At 41.9% G+C, this 18,197-nt stretch overlaps 1 protein-coding gene across 3 annotated transcripts; it reads left to right on the top strand.

The window, feature by feature from the left end:
* The first annotated feature begins 9,765 nt into the window (after positions 1-9,765).
* Positions 9,766-17,787, top strand: ADCYAP1 (adenylate cyclase activating polypeptide 1). Of its 3 annotated transcripts, none has more exons than XM_054021109.1 (5): positions 9,766-10,110; positions 11,011-11,118; positions 13,575-13,769; positions 14,246-14,341; positions 15,187-17,787. In XM_054021109.1, the coding sequence occupies exons 2-5, from the start codon at positions 11,018-11,020 to the stop codon at positions 15,368-15,370; spliced, it is 576 nt and encodes a 191-aa protein (XP_053877084.1). In that variant the 5' UTR covers positions 9,766-10,110; positions 11,011-11,017; the 3' UTR covers positions 15,371-17,787. The 3 variants fall into 3 exon arrangements, with proteins under 3 accessions (XP_053877084.1, XP_053877083.1, XP_053877085.1); XM_054021108.1 differs by lacking the exon at positions 9,766-10,110 and adding an exon at positions 10,117-10,692; XM_054021110.1 differs by lacking the exon at positions 9,766-10,110 and adding an exon at positions 10,117-10,692 and having other exon boundaries at positions 13,635-13,769.
* Positions 17,788-18,197: the final 410 nt, after the last annotated feature.

Here is an 18,197-nt window from a genome sequence, read left to right on the forward strand (position 1 = left end):
TGACACTTTGATGCTAAACTCACAAGTCTCCATAGTATTAGAAAGCCATATTTTAATTTGTTCTACTTGGTTAGTTTCACAAGTATTTTTACAGAGCAATCTCACCTTTTCCACACTTTTTAGTAGTTCAGAAAACCTCAGTTTAAAATATCTGTGGCCCTTAAATGTTATATTGTCTAAGAAGAGTGGAGGGGATATATATATGATCATGTACAGTGTTCCCTATGCCAACAGTTCTTAAACCTTTTCATAGCATGGACCATATCTTGTCTTGTCTTGGGGGATAATCTCTCTTCCAATCAGTGATCAAATAACATCCCTGTAGCAACTACAGAAGCTGGAAAATTAATGTTAGGGAAGTATTTTATGTATATTTAGCTCCTTTTAATGCAATTTAGCACATGCAAACAAGACGAAGGAGCCAGCACCATGAGACCATCCAATTCTCTTCAGACTACCAGCAAGTTTTCCAAGGACTACTGTTAGTCTATGGACCACAGTTTGGGAACTACTGCCCTATGCCGTCAATAGCATGTGAACTTGTCAGTGCTCTAGGATGACTACTCTGTAACATGTCACTATGCCTTAGAACAGAAATGCACACATTAAGAAAGAAAAATATTTAGAGGACCAGTGATTCAAAAATCCTCCCCCCGCCCTTAAAATAATGGAAGGACACCAGTCCAACAAATAAATGCCGCATCGAGTGGGATGACTAACTCAGCGCCATTCATGGAATGAACATAGAAAGGGAGGGAAAATAAATTTATCATGAAGGACACCTTTTGTGCAGGTGTCTCTTTCAAGTATCCTATTCTCTGTGGATGAGTAATGTGGGTTTAATTATTTTTAGATTAGTTCAAGGTTATCAATGTAATCATTTTCAAACCAATTGCTGTCAAAAATTTCATATAATTCATTATATATTTTCTTTTTGAATGTATAGTTTTCTTTGTCTTTCTAAGTGACACTGATTGCTATGAAGACCAGTGGAGGTCATGTGACTGAAACCAGAAAATAAAGTCCAGAGTTCCTGTGTCAGAAGCTCCATGTGAGATGTGGGGGGCACTGGATCTGCACCAACTGGATTTGACCTAAGTGGGACCGAAGCAAAAACTCCTTTGGTGCCATGTAGAGGGTGTGTAGACACCCCTGGCTCCCTTGTACACTCTCAATATGCAGCTTAGTAGAATGGAGGGCTTGAGCTGGCCCTCTACACTGTGGGCCAATTTCACCTTGACTGTGCTTGTATGTCTATTAACACTAGAGGGGTTATATGCAAGTGTTTGGGATCTGATCTAAAGCCTGTTGACGTTACTGGCAAAGCTCCCATTGTCTTCCCAGGTGCAGGAGCAGACTCTAAATGCAGAAAATACCCCTATGACTGAAACTGTGTTCTTTCATCAATCCGTTTGACTGTGGTGCGGCTCGGGCATTACAAAGGACTGAGGTCTATAAATGACAATGTTACATATGGCATGAACTTGAATCATGGAATCGGTGCCCAGAGCATTGGATAGGAAAATACAGAGACTTTTATAAATCTAAATATATAATTTAATATAATTAATAATCATTAACAATACTCAGGCACAACATTAGGCAAGGTCTATACTACAGACCTACATCGGTATAACTACATTGCTCAGGGGTGTGAAATCCACCAATGGGAGAAGATCTCCACTAGTGTCTTCACTCAAGCACCACAGCGGCATAGCTGAACCGGTGCCGTTGTAGCACTGTATGTGAAGAGAAGTCCTTAAAAATGGAAGAGGCAATTTACTACCTCAGCTTTTGTTTATTTGTGTCATTAACTCTGACTTAAACCTTAAACAGCTTTTACAAAAATATAGGGGAAGCTATTCAAAGCCACAAATGGCAGTTATGTGACCCACTCCTGCTGCAAATCAATTGTGGGTACCAAACTGCCACTTGTTTCTTTGAGTAAACTGAGCACGCTAAGTTTATGGAAGGGATGGTCTGATGAGGTTGCCTACAAAGGCATATGGCCCATCTGAGCGTGCTACTAGCAAGTGTCTCCAACAGCTGGTGATGAGACACCAGATGGGAAGGGCTCTGAGTTACCACAGATAATTCTTTCCCAGGTGTCTGGCTGGTGGGCCTTGCCCACATGCTAGGGGTCTAAATGATTGCTGTATTTGGTGTCAGGAAGGAATTTCCCCCCAGGTCAGAATTGCGGAGACCACAGGATTTTTTCCACCCTTCCTCTGCATCTTGGGGCACAGGTCACTTCCTGGTTTGAACTAGGGTAAATGGTGGATTTTCTGTAACTTGAAGTCTTTAAATCAAGATTTGAGGACTTCAGTAGCTCAGCCTGAGGTTATGGGCCTACTACAGGAGTGGGTGGGTGAGGCTCTGTGGCCTGCAGTGGACAGGAGATCAGACTAGATCAGGAGTCGGCAACCTTTCAGAAGTGATGTGCCGAGTCTTCATTTATTCACTCTAATTTAATGTTTTCTGTGCCAGTCATACATTTGAACGTTTTTAGAAGGTCTCTTTCTATAAGTCTATAATATATAACTAAACTATTGTTGTATGTAAAGTAAATAAGGTGTTTAAAATGTTTAAGAAGCTTCATTTAAAATTAAATTAAAATGCAACCCTCCCCGGACCAGTAGCCAGGAACCGGGCAGTGTGAGTGCCACTGAAAATCAGCTTGCGTGCCGCCTTTGGCACACATGCCATAGGTTTCCTACCCCTGGACTAGATGATCATGGTGTTCCCTTCTGGCCTTAAAGTCTATGAATCTATCAGAATATCTCCCCTAGATGTTTTTTCACAGGTGTTTAAGTTAAGTTTAAGTGCTTCAAATCTAGCCTGTTCCAGAGGGCCAGAGAGGATGATAATATTTTTCATTTATCGTTCCTTTCATCCCTAAGGATCTCTAAGTGCTTTAGACATCCTATGAATACAGCAGCACTGGAATGAAGCCGCCATGGAGGTGGGAGGGTAACAGCTTACTGTCACACTAGTGTGGGAGGTGAAATTTTGGCTAAAGACACTGGAACAAATATCTGCTCTTATGAAAGTGCTATAAACCAGCCAGATTTTAAGTGATGGCTGTGCATCTAATTTATGTGCAATATATACTCTATTGCCATGCATTGAGAAAACAGTTGTGTGCACAAGTGACAATTATTCATCTAGTTGCCTATGTGTGTATGCAAATACACACAAATTAAGTACACACACGCAGTTGTATGGGTGTAACAATCCTCTTTGAAAATCTGGCCCTTCATGCTCAGATAGAATCTTGTTTTGTAAAGTCTCATCCAAAAAACTCCTTTGGAGGACAATTTATCACCATACAGATGTCTGAACTGATCCTGCATGGCTTTGCACCAGTGTTTCAGACAAAGGGCTTAGACCACTTAGCATTCCTTCCTGTGGCAGAGGACATGCATATTAAATGGCAAAACAGAACTGAAACACTCACAAGATGCAGTTGTGATTTTGTATTTCTTGGATTGTGCATGACCCATCTCAGTACATTTTATTACCCTTACTGGAAGTACTGAGTAGATTGGCTTTATGTCAGCCTGGGATTCTCCCAGGTTGGGAGTACCTTTTAAGCTCTGGCAGTGCAAATAAGCCACATTGGAAGCCAGAGGGCCTTTGATATTATCCTTCTATGTGAGCTCATAAGAAACACAGATGATTAATGTTTAGTAATAGGAAATAAGAATTTTTGGAACAAGAAAATATAGATGATTTCTATTTTTTTTCTTCTGAAGAGACAAGCAATGTTCTGATTAATTTAGTAATTTGTTCCAACTATATCTGGTCATTCTAAACTATAAATAACTTTAGATATGTGCCATTAAGTCAAAAACGCAGACTGCAAAAGATTTTTCCCCAAAAGGGGACAGAAGCTCCATGGTTAAAAGTGTGTCTGAAATTCTATTATAAACTGGGTGTAGAGACTGGCACTTGGATTACAACTTGGTATGCAACTTCTTAGAACACAAGTCTACTTTGGCAACGATTTCTGTGAAGGGAGGAGCCAACAAATAATGCGTCATTTACAGCTGGTGCAAATTGATGCTGCTCCATTGATTTTGGTGGCATTATGCTGATCACCAGCCAATTGTTCGTCCCAGTGTCTTTAGGCCTGATGCTAAGTGCTGAAGTCACTGGGAGTTGTATTATTGGCTTTAATGAGAACAGGATGGGTTTTTTTCTTGCTGCCAGGTACTTTTTCTGCTCTGCTGACTGAGAATAGGGTTAATGATATTTTGTAGGTTGCTGCCTAAATGTAAACGAGGCCATGGCAATATTAATCTACAGAAAAGTGAATAGTTAAGGGCCAGTTCATGCCCCAAAGAGCCATATAGAGAGGAGATCCTCTGTGTGTAGATCTCCCTATCTCACATGGAAGTGGGGGCTCATGTGTCTCCAGAGAAGCATTCCCCCTTTCAACCAGATCAGGGATCTATGCAGGTAGGTGACAGACGGTGGATGGGGTTGGCAAGGAGAGGAAAGATGGGAAGTGGCTGGGGAGGTAAGATTCATTGCTCCCACACCATATGGTGGAAAAAGGCAGTACTATTTTCTCTAACAACCACCTCCTGTGGTGAGAATCTCCCTTTACATGGGGTCCTGAAACAACTTTGGTGAGGGAAGTCTCTGGCCCTATAGGAGAGCCACTGGGGAAATTCAATGAGAGCTAAAGAAACTCACTACTCTGTAGAGATGTTTAACTACTCACAAAGTTGGGCTCCAAAGAGGGTCCATATAAGCAGAGTGACTCTTCAGTATGAGTAGAAATCGACTCTGTTCAGAGAGCCATTACAAGAGTGATACATCACTGAAATCCCACGTAAGCCTTATTTTGAGAGTTTGAATGAGACTTCAGAAGTGCATAGGTCTTGTGCTGGCCCTCTGCACAAGACTGAATATCACCCTATAAGACAAACGGAAGTCCACTGAAAAGAAGTGACGTGATTTAGTATTGCCAGACCTTGTTGTTAGGGGCAGATTTTCCCTATTACAGTTTGTTTTTACCTTATGTATCTTCTGAAGCTCTTGGAATGAAAATGTAGTTCAGTTAAAAACTCAAACAGCTCTCTTCTTTCTCTGCCCATCTTTTGTCTTTTAGTATTCTTGCAGGGATGATTGATAACACTCAGCACCCCAATGGAAGTGCTCAGCTCCCCATAGGATCAGGTCCTTGGCAACGGATCATTATTTCGGACCTATTTTAGGTATGATTAGCTGTTTGTGCACATTAAAGATAATTATTAAACTCCTCATTGCTCCACTCATCTACAGGACCTCCATCAGTGTTGGATGTCTTATACTGCTGGAAATTTCAGTCTCTGGCCTTTTGTTTGTACAAAACCTATTGAAACCTCTTACAAATACACATAACACGTAACACATTACACGTTATGTACATGCACAGTAGGAAAAGAAAGAGAAAAAGTCATCAGGTACCCAGATGGCCTCATTGACATCTAAGCCCCCCTCACTGAGAGTAATCTTGCTGAAGATACTTAGGATAAGATAGAGAAAAGGGGTAACACAGAAGAAAGGAACTGCAGAACTCAGGATGCCTTATTAGACCTGTGCATAGATTCTTTGTATTCTCAGCTCCATAGGAAATGGATGGGGGCACTAATGGATTGTTAGTGTTCTGCTGGGCAGCGTGTACCAAAGTTCATAATGTCCGATCTTATGGGTGAAGAAATGAGTTATAAGTCTTTATGCATGAAACACCTTTGGACTGGCCTGAGTTGCTGCTGAATGTGATTTTCTATTTTTTAGTTTCTCTCTGAGTCTCTTCCCCTCAGATCAGACAAGGTTCAATTATCAGAAAAATGACAAGAAAAAAACAAATAAACTCTTCTCTTTTGTGGAATGTGAACCTACCTCTGGGCAGGAGGAGACTGAAAAGGAAAGAGAGACATAGAGTGGTTGTCTGAAGAAAGGATCTGTCCCATTCCCTTCAGTGCAATTACACCTATGTTTAATCCCGAGTAACTAAGAGCAGCAGAAATGGGCCCACTGTACATATTTTTGTTAGTCCAGAAGGTGCTATTTTATCCTTTATTTACTTGGGAGTTTTAGTAGTAATAAAGTATTATGCCATGAATAACTCTTCTTTGGTTTGTCCTTTGTATGCTTGTCTGAATCATTTGGCCTGATTCTCCGAAGGACAGTTAGGTACGAGAGATGAAGCCTTTTGTAATAGATCAGATGTTATGAACTTCAGTGCAAACTGTGCAAGAGGGTGCTAGCTAGAATAGTACTCCATCTATTTCCCAGGGAGTTCTGCAAAGGGGAATGGAGCTATGGTTAAAAGACTAAGGTTTGTACATGATGAGTTAGTGTCCTGTGGGTGAGAGAGGAATTGTTGTGGTTTATCACTATGCAGAGGAGATTCAACACTGGAAGGAGGCACTTTGCTCAGAAAGTACAGAATGGCTTTAAGCTGCTTGTTTTGACACTGATACAATAATGTGTGATGCATTAGGTTTGGTAAAAGACATGGTATTGGATCAACCCCCCTGGAGAATTTGTGCTTTTGTCACATGTGATTTTTTTGTGAGGAAAGAATTAATTCTTTTGTATTTTAAACGTACTGGTGGTATTTTATGGAGAAACCAGAGGCTCCAAATACTGCAGTCCAAGTTTCGGTGGAAAACATAGCAAAGGGTAGGCTTGCTGGGAAAGCATGGCTGTGGCTCCATATATGCATATGATTTCTTCCTGGCTTGTAGACTGATAACAAGGCTTGCTTCTGATGTTGTCATAAAGTCCTGTGCCTTTAGATCTAAAAAAGGGTTTGAAAAATGAATAGATTTACCCTTCAAGCACTAGCCACCATATGTAGACAAGTATGAAATATGCACAATTGAATGAAAATCTATGACACCACCACCACAACCTTAGAGATATCTACCTCAGGGTGTTAGTACATTCATATTGTGTCGGGCTTGGAGGATCTATAACTCCACTAAAATATCTATGGAAATTTAAAAATATACTTTGTAAAATATTTTGAAAAAACAAAGGGTGCATTCAGGTAAATTAAAATGATTAATTTCAGGTGATAGGAGGAAGGTGAAGAAAATTCTGCCACCAAAGTCTTAGCTCACTTGTTTGTGTGCAGATGTTGCTTCATATGTGATACCCAAGATCAAATATTTGGAATCTTAAATCTCTTTCAAATTACAGAGTTAGCTTGGAATCTACTTTCTTCGGCAGGCCAAAATCAAACCTTTATTGTTGTTTCAACCTAGACTGCTAATGTAGTATGTGTATATTATGTGCCTGCACATGAATGGTATACATGATGGAGCGGTGTGCTACACAGATTTTTATTGGCATGAATTTGGGATCCTTGGATTTCTCAGGAGTGAGTTTTGCAGCTCACCTTAAATGAGCGTCCATAAATCTTTTTACCATAGCATGCTAAGGTTTATTCTGGATACGCTATATAGATTACAGGGAAAAAATAAAATGTTCGAAAGTTTATTTTTTTTCATTTGTATTTCTTGTCCCCTCTCTCTGGATAGGTAGATGCTTTAGTTACCCTGCTTACCACCGCAGAGTCAGAGGGAGGAAAAACAATTGAATACATATAAATAAAAATCACCTAAAATATCTTTTAAGTCTAATATAGTGGATTCTTGTCACTTCGGCACAGGGGAAATCTTCCTTTCCCAACCCTATAGAGCTCGTTGTTCTCTCTCTCAAGAATGAAAGCTATCAGGCTTAAAGCCATGACATTCTTGTGCTAGAAAAGCTGTTATTAGCCCAAGCCTGGATCTTGCCATCCTCGATTTGGGGCCAGGGTAATTTTGGAGAAAAATTCCACATATGAGGTGGGAGGGGATAATGAGGAAACATTTCCCTGGCAGGTTGATTTAATAATATGACATCTGTTCCAAGCTGCTGAGGGATCTGGAGGGCAAGAATAAATTAAAGGGAGTTTATGCATAAATATATTCGCTGTAAATCAAACCTCGAAGCCTTCACTCGGCTTTTGTTCAGGCAAAACTCCTCTGGCCTCTGTGTTTTTTACCTGAATACGTATTAAGCGAAGGCTGAATGAGTGCTTCAGGATTCGGCCCCAAATATATTTTTTCTTTAATAGGTCATGAAAACAACGAAGTCCCCACACGATGGCACCCTCTACTTACACTGAGTGTCCTTTTCCGGAGACTCTTAAACGTATTCCGGTATTTCTCTATATCCAACACAGTTTGGAATTCATTGGAGAAGCAAGAGTAGAAGTTTTAATAGGTTCACCCCAACATTATCAAGGCAACCCCTCATCATCAGAACAAGTAGCTATTCTTTCCCCTTAGGAAAAAAACACCCACCCATTGATTCTTATAGTATTATTGGATCCTTGAAGTTTTAGATTTTTAGTTATTTGCCAAATACCAAAGGGCTATTACAGTATTTAACATAGTGTTTATAAAATAATTGTGTATACAAATGTTGTATTATATATTAAGCCTTTCCATAATCGCATAAGGGAATACTTCATTCAAGTTCCAGTTCCTGAACCCTCGGGAAAATACTGAAATCTTCAATGATCATAATAGGATTGTAATTGTATGTTTTTGAGAAATCGATTTGAGCTCAAATAGCTCATTTAAACATGTTTCACTCAAACCATTGAAATAGGAAACAGGAGGACTAAATTATTGCTGCTTCCTGAATTCTCTGCTGATGAGCCAAATAATTAAAATGCACTGTAATGGCTCCTGCAGTCTGTATTTCTTTGGGTAATTCTCGGAAATGAATCTGAATGTCTACAGTTGAGGGGGAGCAAGAAGATCACCGAAATATCAAGAGGTTTGGAAGCCAGACGGTGGTCTTCCCACAGCGCTTTCATGCCTCCACGTCATTTTCAGTAAGATAATATCGGTGGATTGAGACCTCCCAACGGAGGGATTCCCTTAAGAGTCCCTCAGCAAATGAACTTTTAATGGAAATCCTCTCTCTTTTCCAGTCCGCCTGTGCTGCCCTGCAAGGAGCTCAAATCGCAGACAGTAGACAGGAAGGGAAAGGGACACAGTGAAAATTAGACCTGAAAAGTACCATGTGCTGCGCTCCGTTCTTGTCAGTGACAAGTGAATCAGGGCTTGCGAATTTCTAATCATTTCAGTCCTCTAATGGGGATGTTTGTGGCCGAAATTAATATGCACTATCATCAAATAAAGGACAGTATCGGACCCTGTGGCGTGTTTTCCCAAATAGTAAGGGATGTTTTCCAATCCCACGCACAGAAAAATATGACGACACGCTATAGCTTGCTGTAAATATTTTGTTGCTACAGTGATTGTGAGACATCATAATTGTATAGGCTGAATTATGGCATTGCTAATTTTCTTCTACCCATCTGGGAGCTCTGCATAAAAAACAAATGGTGAAAATGTTATTCCAAGTCAGTCTTTTGGTTGCCACATTTCCCCAGTTCAGCACCGCAGAGTTTGGATAGCTCCACGCTGGGAGCCTTCAGCTAATCAATCCACCCACCAGCCAGCAACTGTCAATTACAAACTCTAATTAGAAAATTACTGAGAAGCCTCCAAGACTTCAAACAGCCTTTATAACAATAACAACAACAGTAAGAACGCTAGCGTATTTCTTTATTTAATTGCCCCGTTGAAGGGAACATATGTACCACATTAGAACCCTGGGCTTTGCCAAACGAATTTATACAGAAGTTATCACATCAGAGCTCATCTTTTCAAACAGAGCTGCTCTGTGGTTAGGCTGCTGAGACCACAATTGAGGATGGGGTCTGTAAAAAGCCTAAAATTTCCTCAGCAGCCTATTATCCCTCCCCACAACTTGAATCAGGGAGAACTCGACAAGCATTAAATCTTCTAGACCTCTGTGTAAAAAAAAAAAAAGTGTGAGTTAAAGTGTTTATGAGAAGCTTATGACTCTCGATCAGATCATCCGCGAGGACGGCACAGAATTGTTATGTTCCTTGAGGAATTGGGGTGGTGACGTCTTTTCTGATACCCGATTATTACGTGACTGAAAAAAAAAAAACTCATTTGATTCATGAATAAAAATCCGAACGCCACAACAGTGCAACAAACAATACTGCCGCCCTTAAAGGTAACATGCAGACCGATGTTTACAAGGAGGGCTCTTGATAAAGCAGGGTGTTTGCAAAGATTTTGTTGCTAATTGCATAAAAAAACGAGCTGCGGAAGGCTGGTCAACTTTGGAGTCACAGAGCAAGAAGAAGGAGAAAGCAGCAGCTGAAGCGAGAAGCATCTCAGTGAAGGAAAAGATCTGGGGAAGAGAACATCTCACTGACAGCAGCTCCAGCACAGCCTGCTTCTCTCTCTCCTTGGCTTTCTCTTCCCCATTCTTGTGTTCTTTTCTGTCTTTCTCCCTTCTGTCTCCTTCTCTTACTCCCTCTTTCTTGCTGTCCCTTCCCTGACAGACTCCACTCCAGATCTGTGCTGGCTGCTACCTACAAACTTTTTTGAGCGGATCCCCTTAAACCAGCAGACAAGTAACTGCTGCTCTTCTGCCTTCGGCTTCTTTGATCGTCAGAGAGGCGATGACACAAGAGTTTTAACTATTTCGGCTGAAACTTGGGAGACAGTTTTTTTGTTTTGTTTTGTTTTTTAATCTACCTTTTAATTGCGCAGCCAAACGCTCTTAGTGCCGGGTGTTAAGAGTTTAATGGTAAGGAAAATGTATCGCAGGCATCTGAGCGCTTTAACCGGAGAGATCGGGTTTCGTTAGCCCAGGCACTTGTGTGTGTGTGTGTGTGTGCGTGTGTGTGTACGCGCCTGTGTGCTGGGAAGTGGGGGTTGTGTCTGGTTGTAATTGAAGACAAACGGCTCCACACAAATCGCGCACACGTTTTGTTGTTGTTAAATCGAGCACACTTAAGACTTGATTTCTAACGGATTAGATTTTGCTAGTGGCAAAGCTAGAGGGGAAAGGGAGAGTGAGGAGAGCATTTTGACAGCTGTTTTTTCTTTCTTCCCTTACACACAGAGTGGCAATGTGTAGCAAAGCGATCCTAGCACTACTGGTCTATGGGATAATAATGCACTGCAGCGTCTACTGCTCACCTGCTGCTGGATTTCAATACCCTGCGCTAAGGTAGGTGCCTTCTTTATCCCTCCCTCTTCCCAATCCCTGCAAGACTCGCATCCCTGGCTTTCCCCGTCAGTTATGTCCCTGCATTTTGGTAATAGATAGCAGAGAGCATTGGCAGGTAGTTGTTTCCTGGACTCTGTGCCTGGTAGCTTTTACTCTCCCTCTCTTGCTAACGGAGTAGAGCTCTTCCAAGCAATTTAAAGCATCCAGAAAGAAAAACTAAAGCGCAAAACCCCACCGCCTCCTATTTGCCGACCCCATCTACCTTCTTGGGGAGCGGGGAAAAGAGACTGGGGACTGAGGCTGCTTGATTAAAAGTCCAATTTAGATCCTGTGGCAGGGAAACTAGATTAGATTCTTATGTTCTCCAGGAGATGGAGGGTTTAATGGACTAGCCCCTTTCTTCCATAAAGTCTTGTTAGCCTGAAGGATCTTACGCTGTATTATTCCCTACACCCGCGTGTCTTATTCTTATCCCCTTTTCTCTTAAATACTAGAGAATACCTCTGACTTTGGTCTTGGTGAAACTATTCGATTTCTGTTAACTGGGGTCCTGAATGAAGCATAGTTCTCAGAAGGCAGCGTAAGCCTTATAGTAAAAAGCTGATTAGCCTTTTAGTGGATCCATTTTTCTATATGCACCACAGTGCAATAACACATTATATAGAGAGATATTTCCGGCCACCTCTCAGCCTAACTTGAGTGGCGATAACCTGCTAAAATAGAGTTGACAGCTGCTTTCAGGATAGACAATACCTAGATGAAAGCATTTTGAAGCATACCGTTAGAAAAAGATTGTAATGACACATTTCTGGCAGAAGGGTTTACCAGGTATTAAGGAATATGTGTAGATATAGATAAAACTTAGTTTTACAACACATATAATATCCCTCTCTATTCTCGCTCTAATATAGCTCTAGATATGTTCTAGAATTAAGTTCCAGTATCATAGCAGGGTTGAATCTGCCCCCCAACTTGTGTTATTGGTTAAAGTACTTTAAGAACTATTTTCCGGATCTTTTTAAAAAGTTCGCTGGAGGGGAGAGGGGGGTTTCTGTAGTACTCAGGACAGAGCGTGATCCGGCTCACTCTTCCTGAGATTTAGGTTCAGGATTCCGTAAAACTCTCTAGCGCTCACTCGATTCGGAGCAGGATTGTTAACACACTGGAGCAGAGCTGCCAGGATTTCAGAACTAGCGTCACCTATTGAGCCGAGTGTAGGGGCAGCCCCCAGTCCAAACCTATACAACAAAGGACGATTTACCACTTAATAGGAGGGAGTGAAGCTTTACACAGCGGCAATCAATCTACTTCTGGCTCTAGCCCGCTGTAAATCTGGCTTCCCTTAACGAGCAGCGCTTCTTACAACAGAAGAACGGGGGAGCTTTCCGATCCACCCATCTTAGCTCCCTCGGAAAATTATGCAGCTCTATTTATTCTGCCAAGTCCCACAGGGGACACTCTCGTGGTTCAGCCCTAATGTGCATGCAACATCTGAACTGCGAAACTCACTCTGGAGCGCATGTGAACGGTCGGAGCTCGCCCTTGGGTGCGGGGCAGCACACGCTCCGGAATGGCCTTAAACGACCCAAAGCGTTACCCGGGGCTTTGGGATTCAGGTCAGCCTCGCCGCAGGGCCCCCGGCTGCCAGAGCTGGGGGGAGCCGTCCCCGCATAAATGGCCAGTCCTTCCAGAGGGCGTTAAGTGGGGTGAGAGGGGCCATTCGTTTGAGGGGACCTGGTTCGGTTCATTCAAGCGCCTGAATTAGCAGGAGCGAAACACTTTACACGCATCTATTATTAATCTCCCTGCCAGAGCTCGGAGACAAAAATAGCTGCCTGAAACGTTCAGTGACCTACATCTTGCAGCAGAGAGACACACACACACACAGAGAGAGGGAAAACAAAACTCAAGCGATCTTCAAGGACAGAGACACCATTCAACGAAAAACACAAACAAACACAAGCCCCACCCCGATCCCACTTGCTGTGAGAAAGGAGGAGCAGTCATTTGCTAACGGCAGAGCTTCTGATCTCTCGGGGGAGAGGGGGGACTAGAGAAAGCGGGTACCTGACAGTGGGAAGCTCTGTTCTTCTTGTCTCGCTTAACTTATAGCCCCCCTCCCCCCACCCCCCGCGCCTGGGTATGTAGTTTGGAAAGCGATCAGGATTCGTGCTGGGAAAGGTGGGTAGTGATCAGCTGCTTCCTTGGCAGCCCCTGGACTTGTTTCTGGCCCCAGTCTAGCAGCAGGTTGGTTTGCTTGCGCCTGATCTTACACTGATGCGGAGGCGGGGGGATGAAATTAAGGGAGGGGGGATAGAGGGGTAGGTGTAATCTTGCCTGTGCGCTCCTCTAGCAGGGCCTTCAGTCCAGCCTCGGAAGTGCCCATATTGAAACCCAATAGGTCCCAGGCAGAGGAATAGCCCTGAATAACACTGATCAAATGCTCCTATATGTAGGATTTCTCAGGAGGCACCGCCACATGCGTCTGAATTCTTGCCCTTTGCTTTCCGGGCTAGGCTGGAAGATGAAGTGTATGACGAGGATGGAAACACGCTGCAGGATTTCGCCTTTGACAACGACCCGCTTGGCATAGCGAACCCTTCCTCCATGATAGACGACATGTACACCCTGTACTACCCACCGGAAAAGAGGTGATTATGTGGGAGCCCCTTGGTGGGCGCATGACTTGAGCTGGAGCAAAACGATCCTGGTAAATCCCATTCAAAAGAGCCGCAACACATCTCTCCCTCCGTGCCCTGCCGCCCGAATAAAGACTCGAGGAGATGAAAAGCGCCCCTTACCTCCAAGCAGGCGGGGGAGGGGTGGGGAAGCAGGCTGTCCGCGGAAGGCTAGTGATGGCACTCCGGGAAACACGCCAGACGCGCCAGGCGAGCGCTGCGCTCAGGAAATGAGCCTGGTGGCTGGGAGTGCCAGTGCTGGGAGGGCCCTGCTGTCCCTGGGGGTCCTAAGGCGGAGGCCGCCCTCTGCACTCAGGGTACATAAAGCCACCAGCCAGCCAGGGGCTTCCTTCCGCCATCCCTCCTTGGAGTGAGGGGCTGCTGAGGTCCGGTCCCCAGGCTTGGACACTGATCTTTCTTCCTGTGTTTGATCTTTGTTTCCTACTTAGGCACGCCGATGGGATATTTAACAAAGCCTACAGGAGAGTCCTGGGTCAGCTATCCGCTCGGAAATACCTGCATTCTTTGATGGCCAAACGGGTGGGGTAAGATTTTTATTTGTTGTTTATTTAATCTTTCTATTAAACCACGCGTAATGTACCACTGGTATATAATTGTTACGCTCGCTGTGTGGTTGGTGTTTCGCGCACTAAGCAACACACCCAGTTTGAAAATGTCAAAATCCACCAGGGTTTTTGCTCGATCTCATTCTCTGACCCCAAGTGAAAGGTACAGTGATAGCTAGTTGATAAAAAGCTGGTCATTCTAAAGAAAGTCCAGTAGCCCATTGATTCAGTAGCCCAGAGATTCAGGCTATAGTCGGTGGGAAGAACCGCAACAAGAGATAAATTGTAAGTGTAGATCTGGGTATTTTAAGAGAGCTCTCCATTGTAAAGAATAGAATTTACCACAAGCGGGACTTAAACAAAACGCGTTTAAAGTCAGACATCCTGGCACACGGCAAGCCTAGAGTAATGAAGATCATTTCGGCAGAAGGTAACATTTTAATAAAGCCCATGGGGAAATAGATTACATTTTCATAATGAATAATTCATGCCATGAATATATTGTCTCCCGACTGTCGGCTTATATTATGATCAGATATCAACTTCACCGCGTGTTTAGATAGATTCTTTGTTTCGTTCTGCCTCCCTGATGTCTACATGTTGCTTTAGTTTCTTCATTCCCGCCCTCCCCCAGATCGAATAGCTTTGGAAAAACAAACAAAATAAATACAGCTTTCCCTAAATGACATATAATCATAATAATCTGGAAAGGTTAAAGCAGCCCTGGAGTTACCAGAGCCAAAATGCAAAGCAGGGAAGGCCTCCAAAGTGCAGGCAGGACAGGGGAATGGATCCAGATGTTGCAATTGTCCTTTGCTTTGCAGCGGTGCTAGCGGCCTGGAGGACGACTCGGAACCGCTCTCCAAACGGCACTCGGATGGCATCTTCACAGACAGCTACAGCCGCTACCGGAAACAAATGGCTGTCAAGAAATACTTGGCAGCGGTCCTGGGGAAAAGGTATAAACAAAGAGTTAAAAACAAAGGACGCCGAGTAGCGTATTTGTAGCGCTGAGTAACCCACCACTCCTGTGTATACAGAGCCCCTAAAAAAAGAAAAACAAAAGTCATTTCCAAAGTGACTGAACAATCACCGCTCCTGTGTTATCTAAACATGTATTTATGTATGAAGTAAAGCCATTAAATGAATATTTTGATAATAATATTGTTTTTCTTTTTGTATAAAAGCACTAGAGAAACGCACAGATCTACTTTGTGGACCAATCATTAAGTTATATATAATATATAAATATATATATATAAATACTACTGATAGAGAACAATTCTTCATATAAAGCCTGCACAAGAACAAAAAAATTCGCCTGAGCTGTTTATGTTTTTATATAAAATAAATAGAAAAAAGACAATCATTGTTTGAATATTGCTCCTATTTTTGTAAGTGAAATTAAAAGGACAGTATTTTTATCCACGACAGGGTCGAAGACATTAATAGTCACCATTTGCTACTGTACATAGACACTGATGCCCCGCTACAAGGGGATTATGGTGATAATGATTTGGAAGAATTGCTGAAGCAGATTCTTACCCCCTCCCCCCGTGAGTCTCAAGACAGGCTCCTTTACCACTAGCCTATTTCAAGGGGGCACTGCCTCCCCCCTTGCGAGAGATTTCAATTTTTCTGCTTTCTTTGGTTCCACTTTTATATGTATTTGTGTCTCTCAAACACTGAGCTTAGAAGATAATTCTCCTGTGGTGAAACAGCTCTGTCAAAATTGTGCATCTCTGACAATTGGAGGGGGGAAAATATTTAGCCCCATTCATTGTTCTTCTGATTGGGCATAGCTACAGAACAAAGGCAACCAGAAATTAGAGCGATTGGAAACCATTTGAAATTTCGATACTGGAAGCGATAGAGCACAGATCAGAGAGGAGGTGCCCCTTATGAATGCGTGGTTTTAGACTGCTAGAGGGTCTGGGTAACATGAGACAATTCCACTTTAGATCCACTACCTAACTGACCGTCGGCAGCTCGGTATTGGAACTTGATGCAAAGTATAATGTGTTACTCTCCAGTGCTGTCCATGCCTCTCATCATGTGAAATGACCAGGATTCTCTCCTTTGAATTTTTCAAGCGGAGTTGCTCCTTTCCTTTGTTGTTTTCTTGTAGACCCTTCCCCCTCCCGACCTGTCTTGCACTATTTAAGCACGGTTTCCCATCTGAGTCACTTATTAATTATTATTATTATTATTATTATTATTATTATTATTTTCAATTTAAGGTTGTGAACGCCTCTCACTCTTTCGTTCTGTTTGATGCAAGCTCTTATTGTAAAAGTTTAGGAACCCCTGTTGTAGCTACCACTAAATAATTATGCACTACAACTAAAGTTTTGTTCTTGTTTATTGAGTTTGGAGGTAAAATGTATTTTTCTACATTATGGCTTATTGCTTAGTAAAATTTATTTCATAAAACAAACTTTTGTCATAATAGAATGTGTAGTTTCTAATAACCGATGAATCATTTCAACCTCATCTTTATATGTACGGATTAATAGCTTACCTTCTGGGGAAAAGACAAACCAAACCTGCCCGAGGGAACTTTCCATTCCTTCTCCTTGAAAGGTGACTAAAGAGGACATGTACGTATGTTTCCTTTCAGATCCCTAACCATATTCTAGAGGAATCTTTTGAAGGAAAATAACCAGCCCTAAATTACAGTCTTCAGTTGCTTAAAAAGAAAAGCCACTTGTAAAATTTAAAAGACTTTTCATTTTCCTTTACCAGTCTGATCAGTGTAAAGTAATAAATCAAAGAAAACAGAATTGAGTTTGCAATCCCAGGCTGGATGGCGAGTGCCAGCGGAGCTTATTGCAAACAGTGCTAGCACATAGGCATTCGATCTATGCCTGAGAAGTGTGTATGAAATCAATCTTACTTTAATTTTGCATTCTCCTCAGGCAATGTGACGCAGGATGCAGTTTGCAGCGTTTCGTGCCTTTCTTCGCCTTTTAAATCGCCACGAATTCACAGATGGCTATTTAGTGGCCCTACAATGCTGCAACACATCAGCTTGCATTTTAGTCTTAATTATTTGTTCTTGGATAATCGGCAGACGTTGCTGTATTTGTGTCAGCTGTGGTATAATGAAATAGGGCTCTATTGACGTTTTATTTATGAACTATCATTTCGAGTTCAGTGGCTAGTTGCAAGCATTATAAAGTGATCACATAGGTTATCCTCTGTATAATTTTTAGAAAAGCCAACAGCCTTACTAAAACGGAGCAGATTTGAGATACAGTGATAATTTAGGTAGATGTTAGTCTTGCAGATCTTATTTTGTGTGCAACTGAATATAAAAATAACTTAAAGTATTATTACACACATGATATATATAACTAGGACTTTGATAACTGTTATATAAAGTGTGTAAAGTTTGTATTAATAAATTTTTGTAAACAATGCAACTTTGTCTAATGTTTGGGGGAGAAATCTAGCACTTAACAGTAAAAGCTGTATTTCATTTAAAATCTATTTAATTAGTTTAAATTTAAGCTATATTTTCTAACATTTTTTTATGTCTGGAATATCTTTTTTTTTTTTTTACTAAGCCTCCACATATTTTCATCAGATGTCCTCTAATATTTTATTGATGGGTTATTTCTATATTCAAGTAGATTAAAAAGTAATTACTGAAGTAGAAAAATCAAGCTTCATGAGCACTAGATAAATAAGCTTTCTTAAAATTTACAGACAAAAAACAACTAATGTCCTAGAATAGTCTCCCCCCCCCCATAGTACTGTAACAATTCCTATACTTAGGAATTGCTTATACTTGCCAAACAGGAAAAGTTTAATGGAACTTTCAGCTAAACTC

Source organism: Malaclemys terrapin, chromosome 2, assembly GCF_027887155.1.
Source record: "Malaclemys terrapin pileata isolate rMalTer1 chromosome 2, rMalTer1.hap1, whole genome shotgun sequence".
NCBI lineage: Eukaryota > Metazoa > Chordata > Testudines > Emydidae > Malaclemys > Malaclemys terrapin.

Bases quoted from the DNA above. Each gene is read 5' to 3' on its own strand.
- ADCYAP1 (XM_054021109.1), top strand. From the start codon at position 11,018: ATGTGTAGCAAAGCGATCCTAGCACTACTGGTCTATGGGATAATAATG. The intron at 13,770-14,245 runs GTGATTATGTGG...TTTCCTACTTAG, and splicing joins TACTACCCACCGGAAAAGAG to GCACGCCGATGGGATATTTA. The intron at 14,342-15,186 runs GTAAGATTTTTA...TTTGCTTTGCAG, and splicing joins TTGATGGCCAAACGGGTGGG to CGGTGCTAGCGGCCTGGAGG.